The 17,500-nt window shown below is 40.0% G+C and overlaps 2 protein-coding genes across 6 annotated transcripts in view; one reads left to right on the top strand and one right to left on the bottom strand.

Moving 5' to 3' along the window:
• The window catches only part of LOC127436448 (uncharacterized histidine-rich protein DDB_G0274557-like), a 12,951-nt gene extending 3,014 nt beyond the window's left edge, over nt 1-9,937 (bottom strand). The window contains exons 1-2 of one of the 4 annotated variants that reach the window (XM_051690604.1): nt 3,145-3,248; nt 2,664-3,038 (exon numbers count right to left, since the gene is read on the bottom strand). Coding sequence is in view for 1 of the 4 variants with exons in the window: in XM_051690605.1 (XP_051546565.1) it covers nt 2,664-2,737 (74 nt within the window). In the remaining 3 variants the exon portion in view is untranslated. Of the gene's footprint in view, nt 1-2,663; nt 3,039-3,144; nt 3,249-9,905 lie in introns of those variants that run through there. The other 3 variants (XM_051690603.1, XM_051690606.1, XM_051690605.1) reach the window with 3 other exon arrangements.
• The window catches only part of LOC127436418 (beta/gamma crystallin domain-containing protein 1-like), a 30,779-nt gene continuing 16,398 nt past the window's right edge, over nt 3,120-17,500 (top strand). For both annotated transcript variants that reach the window (XR_007896394.1, XM_051690536.1), the window contains exons 1-10: nt 3,120-3,727; nt 5,259-8,928; nt 10,254-10,409; nt 10,663-10,701; nt 12,378-12,496; nt 12,602-12,749; nt 14,619-14,758; nt 15,488-15,614; nt 15,707-15,742; nt 16,303-16,451. Coding sequence is in view for 1 of the 2 variants with exons in the window: in XM_051690536.1 (XP_051546496.1) it covers nt 3,186-3,727; nt 5,259-8,928; nt 10,254-10,409; nt 10,663-10,701; nt 12,378-12,496; nt 12,602-12,749; nt 14,619-14,758; nt 15,488-15,614; nt 15,707-15,742; nt 16,303-16,451 (5,126 nt within the window). In the remaining variant the exon portion in view is untranslated. The remainder of the gene's footprint in view (nt 3,728-5,258; nt 8,929-10,253; nt 10,410-10,662; nt 10,702-12,377; nt 12,497-12,601; nt 12,750-14,618; nt 14,759-15,487; nt 15,615-15,706; nt 15,743-16,302; nt 16,452-17,500) is intronic.

A 17,500-nucleotide genomic window follows, 5' to 3' on the forward strand; every position in this document is an offset into this window, starting at 1 on the left:
TAATTACTTGAAAATTATTTAAGCTCTCCATGTCATTATACCACATACAGCATTCACTGAGATTTTCACTTTGTCAGAAGACATCATTGTATGTGTTGTAAAAATAAGTGAATGTTAAAGGGATATTTGACCATTTCCTCACCCTCATGCCATCCCAGATGTGTATGACTTTAGCAGAACATGAGTGAAGATGTTTAGAAGAACTGTTGGTCCATTCAATGCAAGTAAATGAGAAGCAGTGAGAAACAGATCAATAATTAAGTCATTTTTTACTATAAATCTCCACTTTCACTTTCATAAGCACTCTTCTCTCTTAAGAGTTCTTCTTCTGTTTTTGGTGATTTACATAAGCATATCGCCCCCTACTGGGAAGGGAGGAGAATTTATAGTAAAAAAAAAAACTTAAATATTGATCTGTTTCTCACCCACACCTATCATATCACTTCTGAAGACATGGATTAAACCACTGGAGTCTTATGGATTACTTTTATGCTGCATTTTTGTACCTTCTGCGTTCTGATCACAATTCACTTGCATTGAAAGGAACGACAGAACTGAAAAATTCTTCTAAAAAGCTTCATTTGTGTTCAGCAGAAGACAGAAAGTCATACACATCTGGGATGGCATGAGGGTGAATAAATGATGAGAGAAATTTCATTTTTGGGTAAACTAAGTTTATTTTAAAGACTATCTAGGCACATAATAACACTATAGAACTGTACATGTCTATAACTCCTTCAAGATGTACAGGCTCGCACTTTAAACGATCAGTGCTTTGTATTTAAGATAATTAAAATAGCAACAGATCCAGTGAAACAATTAAGGTTGAGTGATTGTTTTTACATTTTTACATGCCATTCAAAAACGTGCCATTTTACAATGATCAGAGTGAAATAAAAGACTAAAAATAACACATTTGTATGGTTACTGTCTCTTTAAGAGGGTTTTATCGCATTATACAACACTGAAGGCATCCTGTATAGTTTATTTCATTGAGTTTATTCTTTTGAGAGCTGTAAAGTCCCATTATTGTCGTGCTGTTGCATCTGTATTCATTTACTTTAAGTATTCTGTTATTTTGTGACAAAAAATAATTTTGCTATTATCATTCTGCACTGCTAGGGAAGAGGATTTCAGAGATTAATTAATTGAGATTGTGTGACTGCAGTCAGTATTAAACTTGTGATGATCTTGTACCTGAAGCATGTTCATCCATTCAGCTATTAGTATCTGTTCTCGATGGATCTTCCGTGATCCTTCCCGCGCTGTCAAGTGAAGCGGCGCAACATCAGTTTCGGTGTGAGATGATACAATACAGACTGCGTCCACTATAATACGGAACGCAATTCTGATCCTTTAAATACCGGATGTTACGGACTGTTGGCAAATGTTATGCGACATATGATGAAAGTTTGTCAATCAACATGCGGACCTAACCAGCCCAATGTTTGACCGGCCCAGCGGGAATTCTCCCGATCTTCCCGATTGCCACTCCGGCCCTTACCTTGAAGGACCTACCTGAGAGATAGGAATTAAACCAGTCAATCACAGTTCCTGTGATGCCCAGTGAAGAGAGGGTGTTGATTACCAAAAAATTAATTTGAACTTACCCATCATTTTTCTTAAAAAAAAAAAAAGCACAAATCTGTGTTCCAGTGAGGCACTTACAATGGAAGTCAACACTAAAATACTCACTTTTTCAAAAGTATGGCCACATAATGTAACGTAACGTAATGTAACGTGCGTTAATATGATTTTAGTGTGATAAAATCACTTACTAAACACATCTGTGGAAAGATATAGACAATTTTACAACTTTGTTTCCATGGTGATTTAATGTCATTAATCCCTAAACCCTAAAATGAGTGTAAAAATGATGATTTAAACAACTTTACAGCTCAAATAATACACAAGTTTTAATAGAATTAATGTAAGTGCTTTTATAAAATTATAAGTGTCACATTTCTGCCTTAAAACCCTCTAAAAATTGATCCCATTGACTTCCATTGTAAGTGTCTCATTGTAACCTCAAATTTGTGCTTTTTTAAAGAAAAGGAGGGACGAGTCGAAATTAGTTTTTGTGGTAATCAATCATTATTATGCCACAAATGCTGTCGATTGAGATTAACTTGTGTTGAACCTGGAATATACCTTTAAGAAGCCAAATGGAAAACTGTTTAAGCCTTGGCTTTAAAAAGAAACAAATAAGAAGAGATATTCATTGCCGAGTGGGGCTGACAAAATTATTTTATTGGGCAACAAACAAATAGTGGAGAATCTTTAATATTTCTAATTCGTTTCAGGTCATAACTCTTCACTGTTTAAAATTTTTGGGATGTAACCAAATACTAAGAATTTCAGAAATTTGTAAATAGTTCATGCTTGACGAATAATGTGAAATATTATATATATTATATTATTGTTGGTAAAATTCATGTTATAGAAAAAAAGGGCAAATTCTCTTCAAGTAACGTAAACCACAGACGTTGTTTTACTTATGAATAAAACACTTGTATTCTAAAAACCTATTAGAAATTCCTGAAGGAGCCCATAGCTCAGAAATGCAAATTCTGTGCTGGGTTTTATGATTACAAAATGAACAGCTCTAAATAAATCAATTAAATATAAGCATTGAAGTAGTGATAGAACGTTTCAATTCACACCCGTAGGATTTCACATGTGTCTGTTTGCAGGATGAGAGTCCACAGGAGCGCAGCCCAGGGGTTTTAAGTGGCATCGGGAGCTGGTTCACGTGGGGTTGGGGCAGCCCTGCATTAGGTGGAGATGTGCCCACCTCCGAGACACAGCCGAGAGGTCAAGTGGTGGCATCTGATGAGGACAACACAGAAACCAGCAGCCCACCTGAGACAGACAGTTCTACAGTAGTTGAGATAAGAGATCACAGACCTGTTGCAGCAGAGAGAAGCCCCTCCCCGCCCCGGAATGCCAAACATCTGACAATCAGCTCTGGAAGGGGGGGCGGGGCGGGGGAGAGGCCGAGAGGTCGCACCTCTCAGAGGCAGAAGATTCAGGTGCACCTGAAGGAGACGAGTGAAGGCGATTCTGAGCCTCTCATTCGCAACACCGTAAAAAAGAGTAAACAAAGTCAATCGCTTGAGAGCTATAGAAGGAAAACAGGAGCACCTGCACAGTTGGACCACTCAGATCAAGAGGAATCAGACCAAATGGGACGTAGAAGTTCTGGCAAATGGAGGAGGAGCTCTCATGGAGATGAGGGCGGACATCAAACTAAGTCACCAACGAAGACTCAGCCAGGAAGTCCTGCAACAACCAGTTTGGCAACAAGACTGCAAGCAGCATGGGTTGACTCATCTTCTAGGGAGGCACCCAAAATCATTTCAGTATGCTTCTCAGGAAAATCTAAGATCTCACCTGGAGCAGGTAGCTACGAAGACATGATTCGAGCAGAATGGCTAGAAACACACCTGAATAAGGACGCTGCTGACACTATGAGTTCAACGGATGCACCTGTCCACGCAACGCTGGCCCACGTCATTGATTCTGTCATGGACAAGGAGCCAGTCATGAGACTAACAGAGACCCCTGAGTCCAAACGCAGAAGTCTCAAAGTGTCTCACAGTGAGAAGGTATTTGCTAAGAAGGTCATGGTCACCCCAGAGGTCCACACAGAAGATCAACCTGAGAAGTTCAAAGCAGCTAGAGACACTACGGTCCTCAAACGGCTGAGAACCGACGACAGGGCAAGGTAAATTTACCTGTATAACTTGTTTATGGCAAATGTTTAAAACAGAGACAACAAACACAATATGCAACATAAAAATCCAGAATATATGTTGATTTAAGTGGTTTAAACACTTTAAAAAGAAAAGATTTGCTTTCAAGTTCTCAAACTGAACATGAGAACTTTTCTTTACATATAAAACAATAGTACAACGCATTATGCGTCATATTGTGCAATATGTACTCATTCTAGGTCATCATGTCATACTTGTCATTCCTCTGGGCTGTAATCTCATCCATTAAAAAGCCTGAATGTTCCTGAGCTGGTCTGAAGAGCTCCCTGCATTGAATGGTGGCATTTCCCTTACATTCATTGTTTACATGTCAGTTTTTCTACATGTTAGCCTCTTGTAAAGCTGGGGATGTTTTGCAAGACTGAAATCCCAAGTGAAGCTGCTTTCTAATGACCTAATCCAGTGCTCAGTTGTGTGTCATTGAAGTATCAACTTTGTGTCAGCGGTTTCTCCTAAAATTGCATTGGAAAATTAAAAATAAACACAGTGAGAGTATAGAGCTGTAAAGTTAATGTGGATAGCATGGCTAAGATAACTTTGATAAGAATGAGAAATTATTTTTGAATGTTTTGATTGCAGGTTTTATTATCTGGTAGTAAATCTGAGCACAGTTTGAGACATTGTTGAAATCTTTTCTGAAACTCTAGTGGAGACATGTAAAATAACTGGGGTCTTTTTCTCAGGAGAAACATCTGTTTCCCTTTGCTCTCCATTTAAAGTGATAGTTCACCCAAAAATGCTCATTTACTCAGATTTAGAGTAAAAACAAATGACTAAAATTTGATATGTTTCTCATCCACACCTATCATATCGCTTCTGAAGACATGGATTTTACCACTGGATTCTTATGGATTACTTCTATATTTCTTTTATGTGATATTTGTAGCTACAAAGTTCTGGTCACCATTCACTTGCATTATATGGCCCTACAGAGCTGAAATATTATTCTAAAAATCTAAATTTGAGTTTAGCAGAAGAAAGAAAGTCATACACATCTAGGATGGCATGAGGGGGAGTAAATAATGAGAGAATTTTCATTTTTGGATGAACTATTCCTTTAATCTCATTGCTGTCTAGGAGAAACAATTGACATATTAAAGGTATTTCTATGGCTAAATTTGTTTTCTTCTTGACTAACTCTTTAAGCTTTATCTTGCAGCACTTCTAATGTTATTTGACAAATCACTTTGGCAACTTTCACTAAAAGCATCTGCCAGATGAATAGATAAAAAATGTAAATGTAATGAAGATGAGGAAGTTGGTGTCTTAGTGCATTTGTGGTTTGGTTCAAGCAGAGAGAGAGAGAGAGAGAGAGAGAGAGGCATAGAATAGAGAAGAAGAATAAACGTGGAGAAAGAGAAGGTCAGAATGAGTCCGAATGAATGAACTAATGAACGGGAGTGAATGGAAATAAAAAAAGAGAGTGAACTTAGACATCTGTCTCACAAATCTGACTGTTTGTCTTCTTTTTGTACCTCACAGATATCCAGAGGAAAGGGTGGATGGCACCACTGTAAAGTCCAGTCATCACGTGGGCCGAATCGCAGACAAGATCAGTCTGTTTGAAAGCCAAGCGGTCAGTGCACTTAAGAGTGGCTCCACAAACCTGCGGCATCTGGACATTTCCCCAGCTCAAAAAGTGTCGAGCCGTCTCCGAGAGATTACAGAACCTGCTGGAACGTGGTCCAATTCTGCACCTCCGAACCAGACGGTTAAAGAGCGGGCATTGAATTTCAACACAGGCCAGAGAAGACACGAGACATTTACATTGACGTCTGGGAGATCAGGAGTTTCTGGCCAAACACTGAATGGTGGACATTCAAAAATGACTGGTCAAACATCTCAACATTGTGAAAACATTGGAAAATCCACTGCAAAGACAAGAACCAGCTGGGAGAAGCCAGAAGTTAAACTCAAAGCTCCTTCAAACACAGATCAAACAGACTCCAAATCCCAGAATGCAACATTTTCAGAGAGAACAACTGACTCAATAATTGGAAATAAGGTGGCGGGGACAACAAACTGCTTTTTGCCAACTGTTTCATCACCTACCGATGAGACCCCACAGCTCAAATCTCCGAGCCAGACAGGCTTAAGATCTAAACAACTGCGAAGCAAAGATGGGGTTCAACCACTGAGCCCAACCATCAAAAACAAAGAGGAAACTGTGCAAGTTAAACAGTCAGTAAAGGATGAAAAGAGTACCTCAGAGATTAGAATTGACTCGAAACCTCTTAAAGACACAAAAGATGCCATAAAAACCATAGATAAATATTTGAAGAGCACTTCTGAGAAAGCAGCAACCAAAAACACTGAGGTGATTTTAAAAAAGCCCAAAGTGCCACAAAAGCTGGTGAATGCACTGGAAATAGTGCAAAGCACAAAGAAAACACAAGATACTGACTCAAAGAGGTTAAAATCTCCACAGATGGAAACTAAGAGTTTAAAAGAAACAAAGACAGTAACCTCTGCTTCTGGAACACAACTGTTATTTCCTTCAACATCCAAAAAGAAAAACCCCCAAACTGTGAGCCGCTCCATTGTGAAGCTAATAGAACGAGCAGAAAACAACTCAGAAACTGAACAACAGAATTTCAGCAAAAAGCAGCCTGTTCCAGAGCACTCTGAAAGAGAGCGGGGAAAGGAGCAGAAAAACAGAGACACGATTGTAAACAAATTGTTTGGAGAGTTGGGGAAACCAGAACCAGCTGTGACAAAAGAAGAGAAACCGCTATCCCCAGAGGATCTGAAAGAGAGCACCTCTAAAGACCTTTCTGAGCCAGTCAATAGCATTCCTGCAGCCTCCTGGAAAGATGCCATGCAGAGCAGAGAGAGTAAAACAGATGGAAAGGTGTTACCTGAGAAAGACAGTGTGCCTCAAGGGAAAAGTACCTCTGAAAATGACTCAAAATCAGATGAGGTACCAACTCCATCAAAAAGTGATCAGAAGGACTGTTTGACTAAGATAACTAATAAGAATAAGAAAAATAACAATGTGACAGAAACAACCTATAAACGCTTGGAGATCAAAACAACAGTGACACCCAAACACAATAAGACAACCAAGCAGAACATAGAGGAAGAAAATCCTTTGCTGCTTATAACAAAGACAACAGAGAAAGACACTTCCACTGAACTGAGCAATCAGGCTACAGAGAAACATGTTTCTACTAGAGCACTGACCACACCAAACCCTGAACTGGTCAAAAACCTAAAGAATCAAATGGACTCCAAAACTTCACCTCAAATTCCACCCAAAGAGGATGAAGCTCACAAAAGAGGTGGGCCACCCCCATTGAGCCAATCAGAGAGCAGAGAAGAACAAAAGACACAGACAGCAGCCAATGAGAGAGAGTTAAAACAGGAACAGGAGGGAATAATGGCCAGCACTGGAAAAGAAGAGGGAAACACACCTGAAACCCAGAGTGAAATGGCATCCAGAGTAAATGGAAAAATACTCTCAGAAGGGACAGATGGTCATCAATCTGGAGAGAAAATATTTTGCTCTAGCAATGAAGATACCTTTCCTGTGGTGCCATCTATTAATGAGAATCTGATTTTCAACTTAGCCAATAAGACGCCCACATCATTTTCCTCCACAACCAATGAAACCTTCACAGAGCTGCTTGGCCAGGCCAATGAAAAAGCTATCTCTAAACCAGCATCAACAGATGTGACAGCCTCGAGTTTGCCAGCATCAGTTCATAAAAAGACCACCCCTTCACCAGCTTCATTCACTGTAAAGACCACGCCTCCTCCCACCTCATCTGATGAAAAGACCATACCTTCACCTTCCATAAATAATAAAAATACCACGCCCCCACCAGCCTCATCTGATGAAAAGACCACACCTTCTCCCACCTCATCTAATGAAAAGACCACGCCACCTCCAGCCTCATTTAATGAAAAGACCACGCCTCATCCCGCCTCATTTAAAGATAAAACCACGCCTCCTGCTGCCTCAACTAATCAAAAGACCACACCTTCTCCCACCTCATGTAATGAAAAGACCACACCCCCACCAGCCTCATTAAATGAAAAGACCATGTCTCCTCCCACCTCATCTAATGAAAAGACTATGCATCTTCCGGCCTCATTTAATGTAGAGGCTACGCCTCCTCCCGCCTCATCTAAAGAGAAGACCAGGTCTCCTCCTGCCTCAACTAATGAAAACACCACACCTCTGCCAGCCTCACCTAATGAAAAGGCCATGCCTCCTCCCGTGTCAACTAATGAAAAGATCACATCTCTGGCCTTACATCCTCCCGCCTCATCTAACAAAAAGACTATGCCTCCTCCTGCCTCATCTAATGAAAAGACCATGCCCCCACCAGCTTCATTAAATAAACAGACCACACCCCCACCAGCCCTAATAAATAAAAAGGCTGTGCCTCTTCAAGTTTCAGCTAATGAGAAGGTCTCCCACACATTAGCCTCAGGCAGTGAAAAATCCCCACCTAGTCCTATTAAACCTCAATCTACAGATCCATCCACAAGAAAGAAGGAATTGATTCGAAAACCATTTTTCCTTCCACAAATCCCCTCTGCACCTGGTAGACCCTCCCTGAACAGAGACTCTCCATCCAGCTGGCTGGATATTGACCACCAACAACCCATCAGGAAGAAGCAGACAATTTCAGAACCAAAACCTAAGCTCAGCTCTTCTGTCAGTGAGACCAACCTCCTGGATACATCTGGAGAATTTGACCCAGATGATTTTATTGCAAATGTAAAGAGGCTAGCAATGCCATTCAGTCTTCCCCAACGCAAACACAACCAACTTCGCCTGCAAGCCCCTCCGTTCGCCATGCCTGCCATTAGAGAAGACCGCTGTGAGAAGCCTTTTGATCTGGAGGAGTTCCAGTTTGGCTTGAGGAGGAGGAGAATTGAGTTCACCTTGGACATGACGCCAACTTCAATAGCCAAGAGTCAAAACAAAGAGGCCAAGGAGGAGGACAACAAACCCAAGCGGATAAACCCTGAGCGGAAGAGCATTCTCTCCAGGTCCATCCTCTTTCAGAGGGCAAAGAAGGAGCCAGAAGAGGAGGAAGGTGAAAAGAAAGAGGGATCAGAAGAAAGGAAATCCGAACCATTGGCGAGGACTCGCTTGGAGAGATCCTCCATTCTCAGCAGTCTTTGCAACCCCAGCAGGGTGAGTCTAATGGATCTTTTAAGCCCAAATGAATGTCCCTCAGATGGGCTGTTATCACCAAACAATGCTCTTGGGCCTTCAACACCTCAACAAACACAACCAATGTCAACTACACAGTTACAAAAACAGGACACAGTAGAGGAAGTCCCAGCTAATAATGAACAAATGGGTGTCAACTCAACCCAGACTGGTTTCCTGGTTGTTTTAAAACCTGCCAAGTGTGATGGCTCAGTCATTACACCTGACCTCAAAACAGCTTCAGCTGACCAAACAGTCACCATGGTAGTCGACACTAATGCTTCTCCTCCATCCAATTGTACCCTAACTAGTTCCCAACCTGACCCTGCGCTCTGACCCCAGCTTAGCTGGGATATGTGAAAAAAAAGAATTTCACTGTATATGTGCAAATGTATAATGTGTGATAAGTAAATATAATTATAAAAAAAAAAAGAATTATAAAAATTATGGCCCTGTCATGACACCAGACCTCAAAACAACTTCAGCAGAAACTACTGTCTTCATGGTAACAGAAGCTGATTTTCCTCCACCACTTCCATCCTTTATTGACATCAAGTTGCCAAGTTACCTGGAGAAATATCTTCCAAAAGAGCCTGAAACAGTTCCACTGTCAGATAGGATCGACCCGCTGGTCAGATCACAGACCACAACAACAGTAATACACAAACATGCTTAGGCCAGAAACATAGTTTACGCAAGTACACATATGCAGATGCGAGCACGTTGCCAACACATAGCCAATGTGCAGTCCGATTGAACGTACTTAATGTGTGTTACTGTGGCAGTAACAAACCTAAGGATTCAAGGGGGCCACAGAATTACCTTCAAATGTCAGTGCAATTAAACTGAATGTGTTATTAATCAGGTAAGCTGAAATAAATATATCGACTTGCTCAGCATTATTCTCTTCAAACTGTTGCTCCGCAGTGACACTAGTTGACTTGAAAGTGAAAACTCACCATAGAAGAGGACAGTCCACACTAACGTTGGCTATTGGTCCCCTTGCAGCAATGTTGAGAATGCATCACACTCTTGCGTTGTGCTACGAATTGTGGTCTGATACATCCTGGAACGCAACAACATACAATGTATGAAATCAAGCTTAGCTCATAAGCAGAGCTAGTAGCGTCAGCATTCATGTACTTGAGTATATTTCAGCCTTTCAGCATGATCACATACTTTCACAATCTGTTACTGTCTAACGCTGTTATGAACAAAAATTCAACTGCACATAAGAGTAATTACAGTATCTAACTTTTGACTTGCATTAAACCATGTTTGTATGTGTGTCTGGTTTGTCTTGTTAGGTAACTAGTGAAAGTGTTTCTACACCTGATCTAGTGGATCTGAATCAGACTGTGAAAGATAACACAGCTATCACAGAAGATCTGTCAATTCTTCCTACATCTCAACCTTCAGAGGCTCAAACTTCTCAAGCTGACATTCAGAGGGAACAGCCAAATGTATGTGTCCATACTGGTTTTCTGCCAGTGACGTACAGTATTTGTTCCTATTTGTATAATTGCAGTATCTCTGCAGAACTGCATGCCTGTGCATTGTTCAGGCATGTCTGTGTGTTTGTGCAAGAGTTTGTGTGGTCTTTGAAGTTTTAAAAATGCATTTGAATGGATCATGTTTTTGACCATCTGTATGCTTGGCTAAGTATTATGGAACATTTGAATAACAATTATCAGCATTATTGTCATTGTATTTCAGATTCCGGCAGTCCGTGGATTCCATCGACGTCCTGGAAAGGTTTGGCAACATTTTAAACTCATGTGACCTCATAGAGAATTTAAGATAAGTGCTGGTAATAAACAGCTTGCCTTGTTTATGTGCATAATGCATGTTAAGTTTTTATTTCATTTCTGCTTCAGATATGTGGGAAAACTGCATTTGTAAAAGACTGGCATTTTGTGAACCTAAATTCACAGAAACACATACAATTTCACCCTATAAAATCAAAAGAAAACAATAAAATAAGAAATTGTATTTTGAGATAAGAAATAAGCCAATTTTATCACCTTTAGACAATTAGTCAATTAGCTTCTGATAGGAATTGTGGACAAGTCTGGTTCATCCTTGGGAGTAATTTCTAAATGCCTGAAGGTACCACATTCATCTGTACAAACAATAGTACGCAAGTATAAACGCCATGGGACCACACAGCCATCATACTGCTCAGGAAGGAGACGCATTCTGTCTCCTAGAGATGAACGTAGTTTGGTGCAAAAAGTGCAAATCAATCCCAGAATAACAGCAAAGGACCTTGTGAAGATGCTGGAGGAAACAAGTAGACAAGTATCTATATCCACAGTAAAACGAGTCCTATATCGAAATAACCTGAAAGGCTGCTCAGCAAGGAAGAAGCCACTGCTCCAAAACCACCATAAAAAAGCCAGACTACAGATTGCAAGTGCACATGGGGACAAAGATCTTACTTTTTGGATACATTTCCTCTTTTTAACTGTTTTGGCCATAATGACCATCGTTATGTTTGGAGGAAAAAGGGTGAGGCTTGCAAGCTGAAGAACGCCATCCCAACCGTGAAGCATGGGGGTGGCAGCATCATGTTGTGGGGGTGTTTTGCTGCAGGAGGGACTGATGCACTTCACAAAATAGATGGCATCATGAGGAAGGAAAATTATGTGGATATATTGAAGCAACATCTCAAGACATCAGACGGGAAGTTAAAGCTTGGTCGCAAATGGGTCTTCCAAATGGACAATGACCCCAAGCATACCTCCAAAGTTGTGACAAAATGTCTTAAGGACAACAAAGTCAAGGTATTGGAGTGGCCATCACAAAGCCCTGACCTCAATCTGAGGAGGCCTACAAACCTGACTCAGTTACACCAGTTCTGTCTGGAGGAATGGGCCAAAATTCCAGCAACTTATTGTGAGAAGCTTGTGGAAGGATACCCAAAACATTTGACCAAAGTTAAACAATTTAAAGGCAATGCTACCAAATACTAACAAAGTGTATGTAAACTTCTGACCGACTGGGAATGTGATGAAAGAAATAAAAGCTGAAATAAATCATTCTCTCTACTATTATTCTGACATTTCACATTCTTAAAATAAAGTAGTGATCCTAACTGACCTAAGACAGGGAATGTGTTCTACGATTAAATGTCAGGAATTGTGAAAAACTGAGTTTAAATGTATTTGGCTAAAGTGTATGTGAACTTCTGACTTCAACTGTATATATATATATATATATATATATATATACATTTTTATGTTTTGCTTAATTGTCATGAAAATAATGTAACTATACAACCTTAATGCAATCTTAATTATTTTTTCCCTTTGATTTTGGGGCAAAATGCGATCTGGACGTGTTTTCTTGAGATTCACTGTCACTGTTTCAAAGTGCCATAATAGACTGTTACTCTGATCAAATGTTAAAATATGTTTTGTGTTGTTCAGATCGTAATATTTGAGCATCATCAGTTCAGCGGTCAGTCCTTTGAGTTCTTCAGAGATGTACCTGATGCCACACACCTGCAGCTGTCCAGTGTCATATCTGTTAAAGTTATTAGAGGCTGGTGAGTCCAGAATACACAAACTTCTGTGGATATCACAGACTCAGTGTATGACGATGGGTCTTTCAGAAGACTAGATTTAAATGTGTGTGAGTGTGTGTGTTTTAGCTGGATACTGTATGAGAAACCAGGATTTGAGGGGCGTTGCATCGCTCTGGCGGAGGAGGCCGTTACTGAGCTGCCCAATGAATGGGCAGAAGAGGCGGGACTAACGTCTACTCCAATGATCATTGGCTCAATTCGGCTGTCTGTCAGAGTAAGTGGCTTCACTTTTACAATATAACTCTTTATGTGAAGACTACATGCTGTATCGCTTGTATCTAAGAGCATAACCAACACAATAACAGCATAAAATTAAAACATTTTAATAGTAAAATTACAATGACTTTGGTTTAAGACTGATTAGATTTAATCGGTTTTACAGATTAATCGTGCCGATAGTTGCTTTTTGGAACTATCAGTTATCTGCAAAAATCAATGGCAATAATTACAATAACTTTGCGACCCCTGACCTTTAATATAGAGCATTGCATTGTAACTCAGCCAAGTCTCCATCATTTCAAAATAAGAGTCCCTTGAGTGTTTCAGGCTTGTTTATAGTTAAAAGTCCCTCATAATGCACCAAATCTTTCTTTTCTTTTTTTTTTTTCTGGTTATTATTGGGATTTTGGTTGATTAATAAACTGAATCTGGTGTTCCGTGCCCGACATAGTAAGTAAAGACTAATCATTTTTTTTACATTCTATAAATCGATTTTAAAAACTATTGGCCGATTAATCAGTATTCAGCCTTTTCCACCACCTTAGTTATGGGTATCGGCAAAATCCACTATCGGCCGTCCTCTAATATCTACACTGTATATATATATATATATATATATATATATATATACTCTATATGTATGTTACGATATATATTATATGTGTTGCATGTTCAATGTGTGACATTTTGTTTTACATCAGTGAACACAATACATAAACATACATGTGTGTTTCTTTCCATTTTGGGCACTTTCATGTCCTAGGGGTTGACTTTCATTAAAACAAACAGATTTCAACTTTTTTACTTTTTGTAATATGAAGCTCTCATTTATATTGAATTGGAAACATTTTCACCATAAATGTCTTTTATATCTAGATTTACTGTTTTAGCCATCAGACCCAGACTTTCAATATCAAACTGTGAAAATCCATTATAAAATACAAATTATTACACGTTTAAAACAGTGATCATCCAAACAAAGAGTGAAATAAACAGAAACCATTTCAATATATATAGTGTGAAAATTATTATTGACACAGATTTCCACCCCTAGAGTCGTGAGTTTGAATCCAGGGCGTGCTGAGTGACTCCAGCCAGGTCTCCTAAGCAACCAAATTGGCCCGGTTGCTAGGGAGGGTAGAGTCACATGTGGTAACCTCCTCATGGTCGCTATAATGTGGTTCTCGCTCTCGGTGGGGCGTGTGGTGAGTTGTGCATGGATGCCGTGGAGAATAGCGTGACGCCTCCACACACGCTATGTCTCCGCGGTAACGCGCTCAACAAGTCACGTGATAAGATGCGCGGATTGACGGTCTCAGACGCGGAGACAACTGAGATTCGTCCTCCGCCACCCGGATTGAGGCGAGTCACTACGCCACCACGAGGACTTAGAGCGCATTGGGAATTGGGCATTCCAAATTGGGGAGAAAAAGGGAGAAAAATTAAATATACATGTTTATATATATATATATATATATATAATTTCCATCCGCATAATTCTATTAAACACAATACAGAATTTGAATTTGAATGACATAAATCTCCTGTGATGCATGAACACACACTCTTTAGATATCCACAGTGATAAAAGTGCCTGAAATTGAAGAAACACCCAAGTATTAGCTATACATGTGTTTTACATATATGTTGCTATATCTCAGATTTCTCTATGGGATATCTATATCAGATTAAATTGTTAGTTTTTTGGCTGTTCAGATTGCAAACAACCTTTTGAGTTGAATTTGTGATGGATACGGCAAAAAAACAAATAAACAAACAAACAGATATTTTCTGCCTGTCTAGAAAAAGCCGACATCCTCAAAGTGTCTTGTGTGTGTGTGTGTGTGTGTGTGTGTGTGTTCAGGACTACACTCCTCCCCGTATTGAGCTGTTTACGGAGCCCTCGGGCATGGGCAGAAACTCTCAGTATCTTGAAGACACAGACGAGGTCGGCTCATTTGGTCTGCCACTGAACACCAGCTCCATCAAAGTTCACAGTGGCCTGTAAGTTCTCAAACATGCCCTGCACACACGCTGAAAGCAAGAATATTAGTGTGCTACTGTATTTCTTTTCTAAGTAATCAGACTTGCGATTGTCACCTAACGGACAATAAAGCAGGCAACAAAAAAAAATCCCATAGACTAACATTGAAGGAAGGAAATGAGCCATATTTAGAGACCAGAATGTTAAAGAGATTTGGGGTTGGAGTCTTGCAATCAAGCGACCACCCAGAACACCCATGCAACTGCATAGCAGCTCCTAAAAACACTCACAACTTCTTAGCAACCACAAAGCAATGCCTTGCAACCATTAACAACACTATAGCATCAAGGCGACTTTTGCACAGGAAAGCACCACAAAAATCTAGTTTTAGGAAAACATGACGGTCAGAGATTCCGGGTGATTCATGTGGGTGATGTTGGAGGGTTCGAGGAGGCCGATTGCACCACCTTTAATGAGCCGCTGGTGCCCCCCTTTACATGGCGCCCCTATGCATTGCATACCTTGCATATATGGTTTTTGCGCCTCTGTGTGTGTGTTATGTGTTTGAGTCAAACGGCACCGTATAATCAATGCCACAAAATCCACTACTCATGCACTGAGACAAAAACACTGAGTGCAATAATTCTGATGGACTCAGAAATGTTTTAGGGGGTTTAGAAATGTTATCTGAGGATGAGACTTATGATTGACAGGTGTCAGATGTAAATTCTCTCTCTCTATGTTTGCAGGTGGATGGTTTACAGTGATCCAGGTTTTCAGGGTTTGTTAGCCGTGTTGGAGGTGGGAGAATATCCGATTCCGGAGTCCTGGGGTTTCCCGTCGCCCACGGTGGGCTCACTGCGAGCGCTGCGAATGGTACGAGAACCGCTCGCACGCTGGCGATATTCACTGATGTCTTATGAAGATTCTTCAAGCTGTGTGTCATTATTAAATGTGCTGTTTTACAGGGCTATCTGAAAATAGAGAACCCTAATGGAGTGAAGGTATGACAGTTGTTTTGAAAGTCTCAGAACCTTTAAATTGAAGCTGCTTAAAGGAATATTCCGGGTTCAATACAAGTTGAGATCAATGGACAGTATTTGTGGCATAATATTGATTACCACACAAATTGATTTTTCAAAAAGATATAGATATAGACAATTTTACAACTTCGTTGCCATGACGATATAATGTCAACAACCCCTAAAACCCTAAAATGATGATTCATGTCAAAATTAGTTATGCCACAAATGTTGTTGATTGAACCCGGAATATTCCTTTAAAGGGATAGTTCATGCAAAATGAAAATTCTGTCATTATTTACTCACCCTCATGAGCTTCCAAACCCATATGACTTTATTTCTGCTGATATGATATCCTTCAAAAATGCTCTTTTTTTTTTTTGTTCCATGGAAGAAAGAAAGTCATACAGGTTTGGAACATCATGAGGGTGAGTAAATGATGACAGAATGTTCAGTTTTGGGTGAACTGTTCCAGAGCCCACATCGTCACAAACATTAGAGCAACATACATGAAATAAATCTTTCTCTGTTTTATCTCTCAGGCGGTGTTGTATGAGAAGGCAGGTCTTGAGGGCCGCTGTGTGGAGGTTCAGGAAGACGTCTTGTCTTTCAGAAGGAGAGAGACAGACAGCAGCGATCTAGACGGTCATGGATTGAAATGTGTGGAATCATTGAAGATCATCGGTGGACTGTAAGTCCAGAACGTTCAGAATCAGAGCCGTCATGACCTGTCACTCAACGCCTGACTGCCTGAAATCTGATTGGATGTTGTTTAAAGCTAAGCAAAGTTGTGTTGAAAGCCGTTGTAAAATAAAAGAAGTTGTTGCTAATATCTGGTGCTACGTTGCAACTGTGAACAGCCCATAGTGAGGCTAATGTAATAATAATTGTTTTTATCATTATTATTATTGATGCATTTCATTTAAGCTTCATTACACATACAAAATTAAAAGCTGTAAAGTCCAAATAAATGCAAGCTGTATGTATCTGTAAAAATTCCGGAAGTAAAAATCCCATTCCTATTTCCATTAGGGAATTGATTTTTAAATCTATCTTATAAACTGTGAGCTCTGAGTTTGTTAGTCGATGTTATATGCTTCTGTTTGAGCCATCAGCCATTTTTTTAAAAATCATGTTTAATAGAGGAATTTTTGTTGAAGAACTACACTACCCATAATCCTGAGGGGGGGAAATCCACCAATCAGAGAACTGCGATGAACAAAGCGCCAAAAGAGCTCTGTAGCGACCGCCCACTCACATGACATACTGTGAATGACACAGTCGAATCACTCTCCTTGTAAATGTATTATTTCTGTAGTCATAATCAACAACTTTGAATCAATAGTTTTATATTTTTCCATCGTTTTTAATCCGATTACGTCATTCTCAATGCTTCATGGGATTGTAGTTCATTCCCTCATTAAAGACGTTAAGTACACAGTCTTGTATCTTTGTCTTTTTGTCCGATTTGTAAAAAATTTTTTGCTTCAAATAAAAGTTTGTGATGTTGTGATTCACCTCAGAGCTGGTTGCTTTGGTTCATGGCGCGCAACTCAATCATGAGGGATTTTATGAAAGTGTTGCACTCTCTTATAAATGCATTTTTGAGGCCTGGGTAGCTCAGTGAGTACTGACGCTGACTATCACACCTGGAGTCACTAGTTCGAATCCAGGGTGTGCTGAGTGACTCCAGCCAGGTCTCCTTAGCAACCAAATTGGCCCGGTTGCTAGGGAGGGTAG

Source organism: Myxocyprinus asiaticus, chromosome 47 (assembly GCF_019703515.2).
Source record: "Myxocyprinus asiaticus isolate MX2 ecotype Aquarium Trade chromosome 47, UBuf_Myxa_2, whole genome shotgun sequence".
Classification (NCBI taxonomy): Eukaryota; Metazoa; Chordata; class Actinopteri; order Cypriniformes; family Catostomidae; genus Myxocyprinus; species Myxocyprinus asiaticus.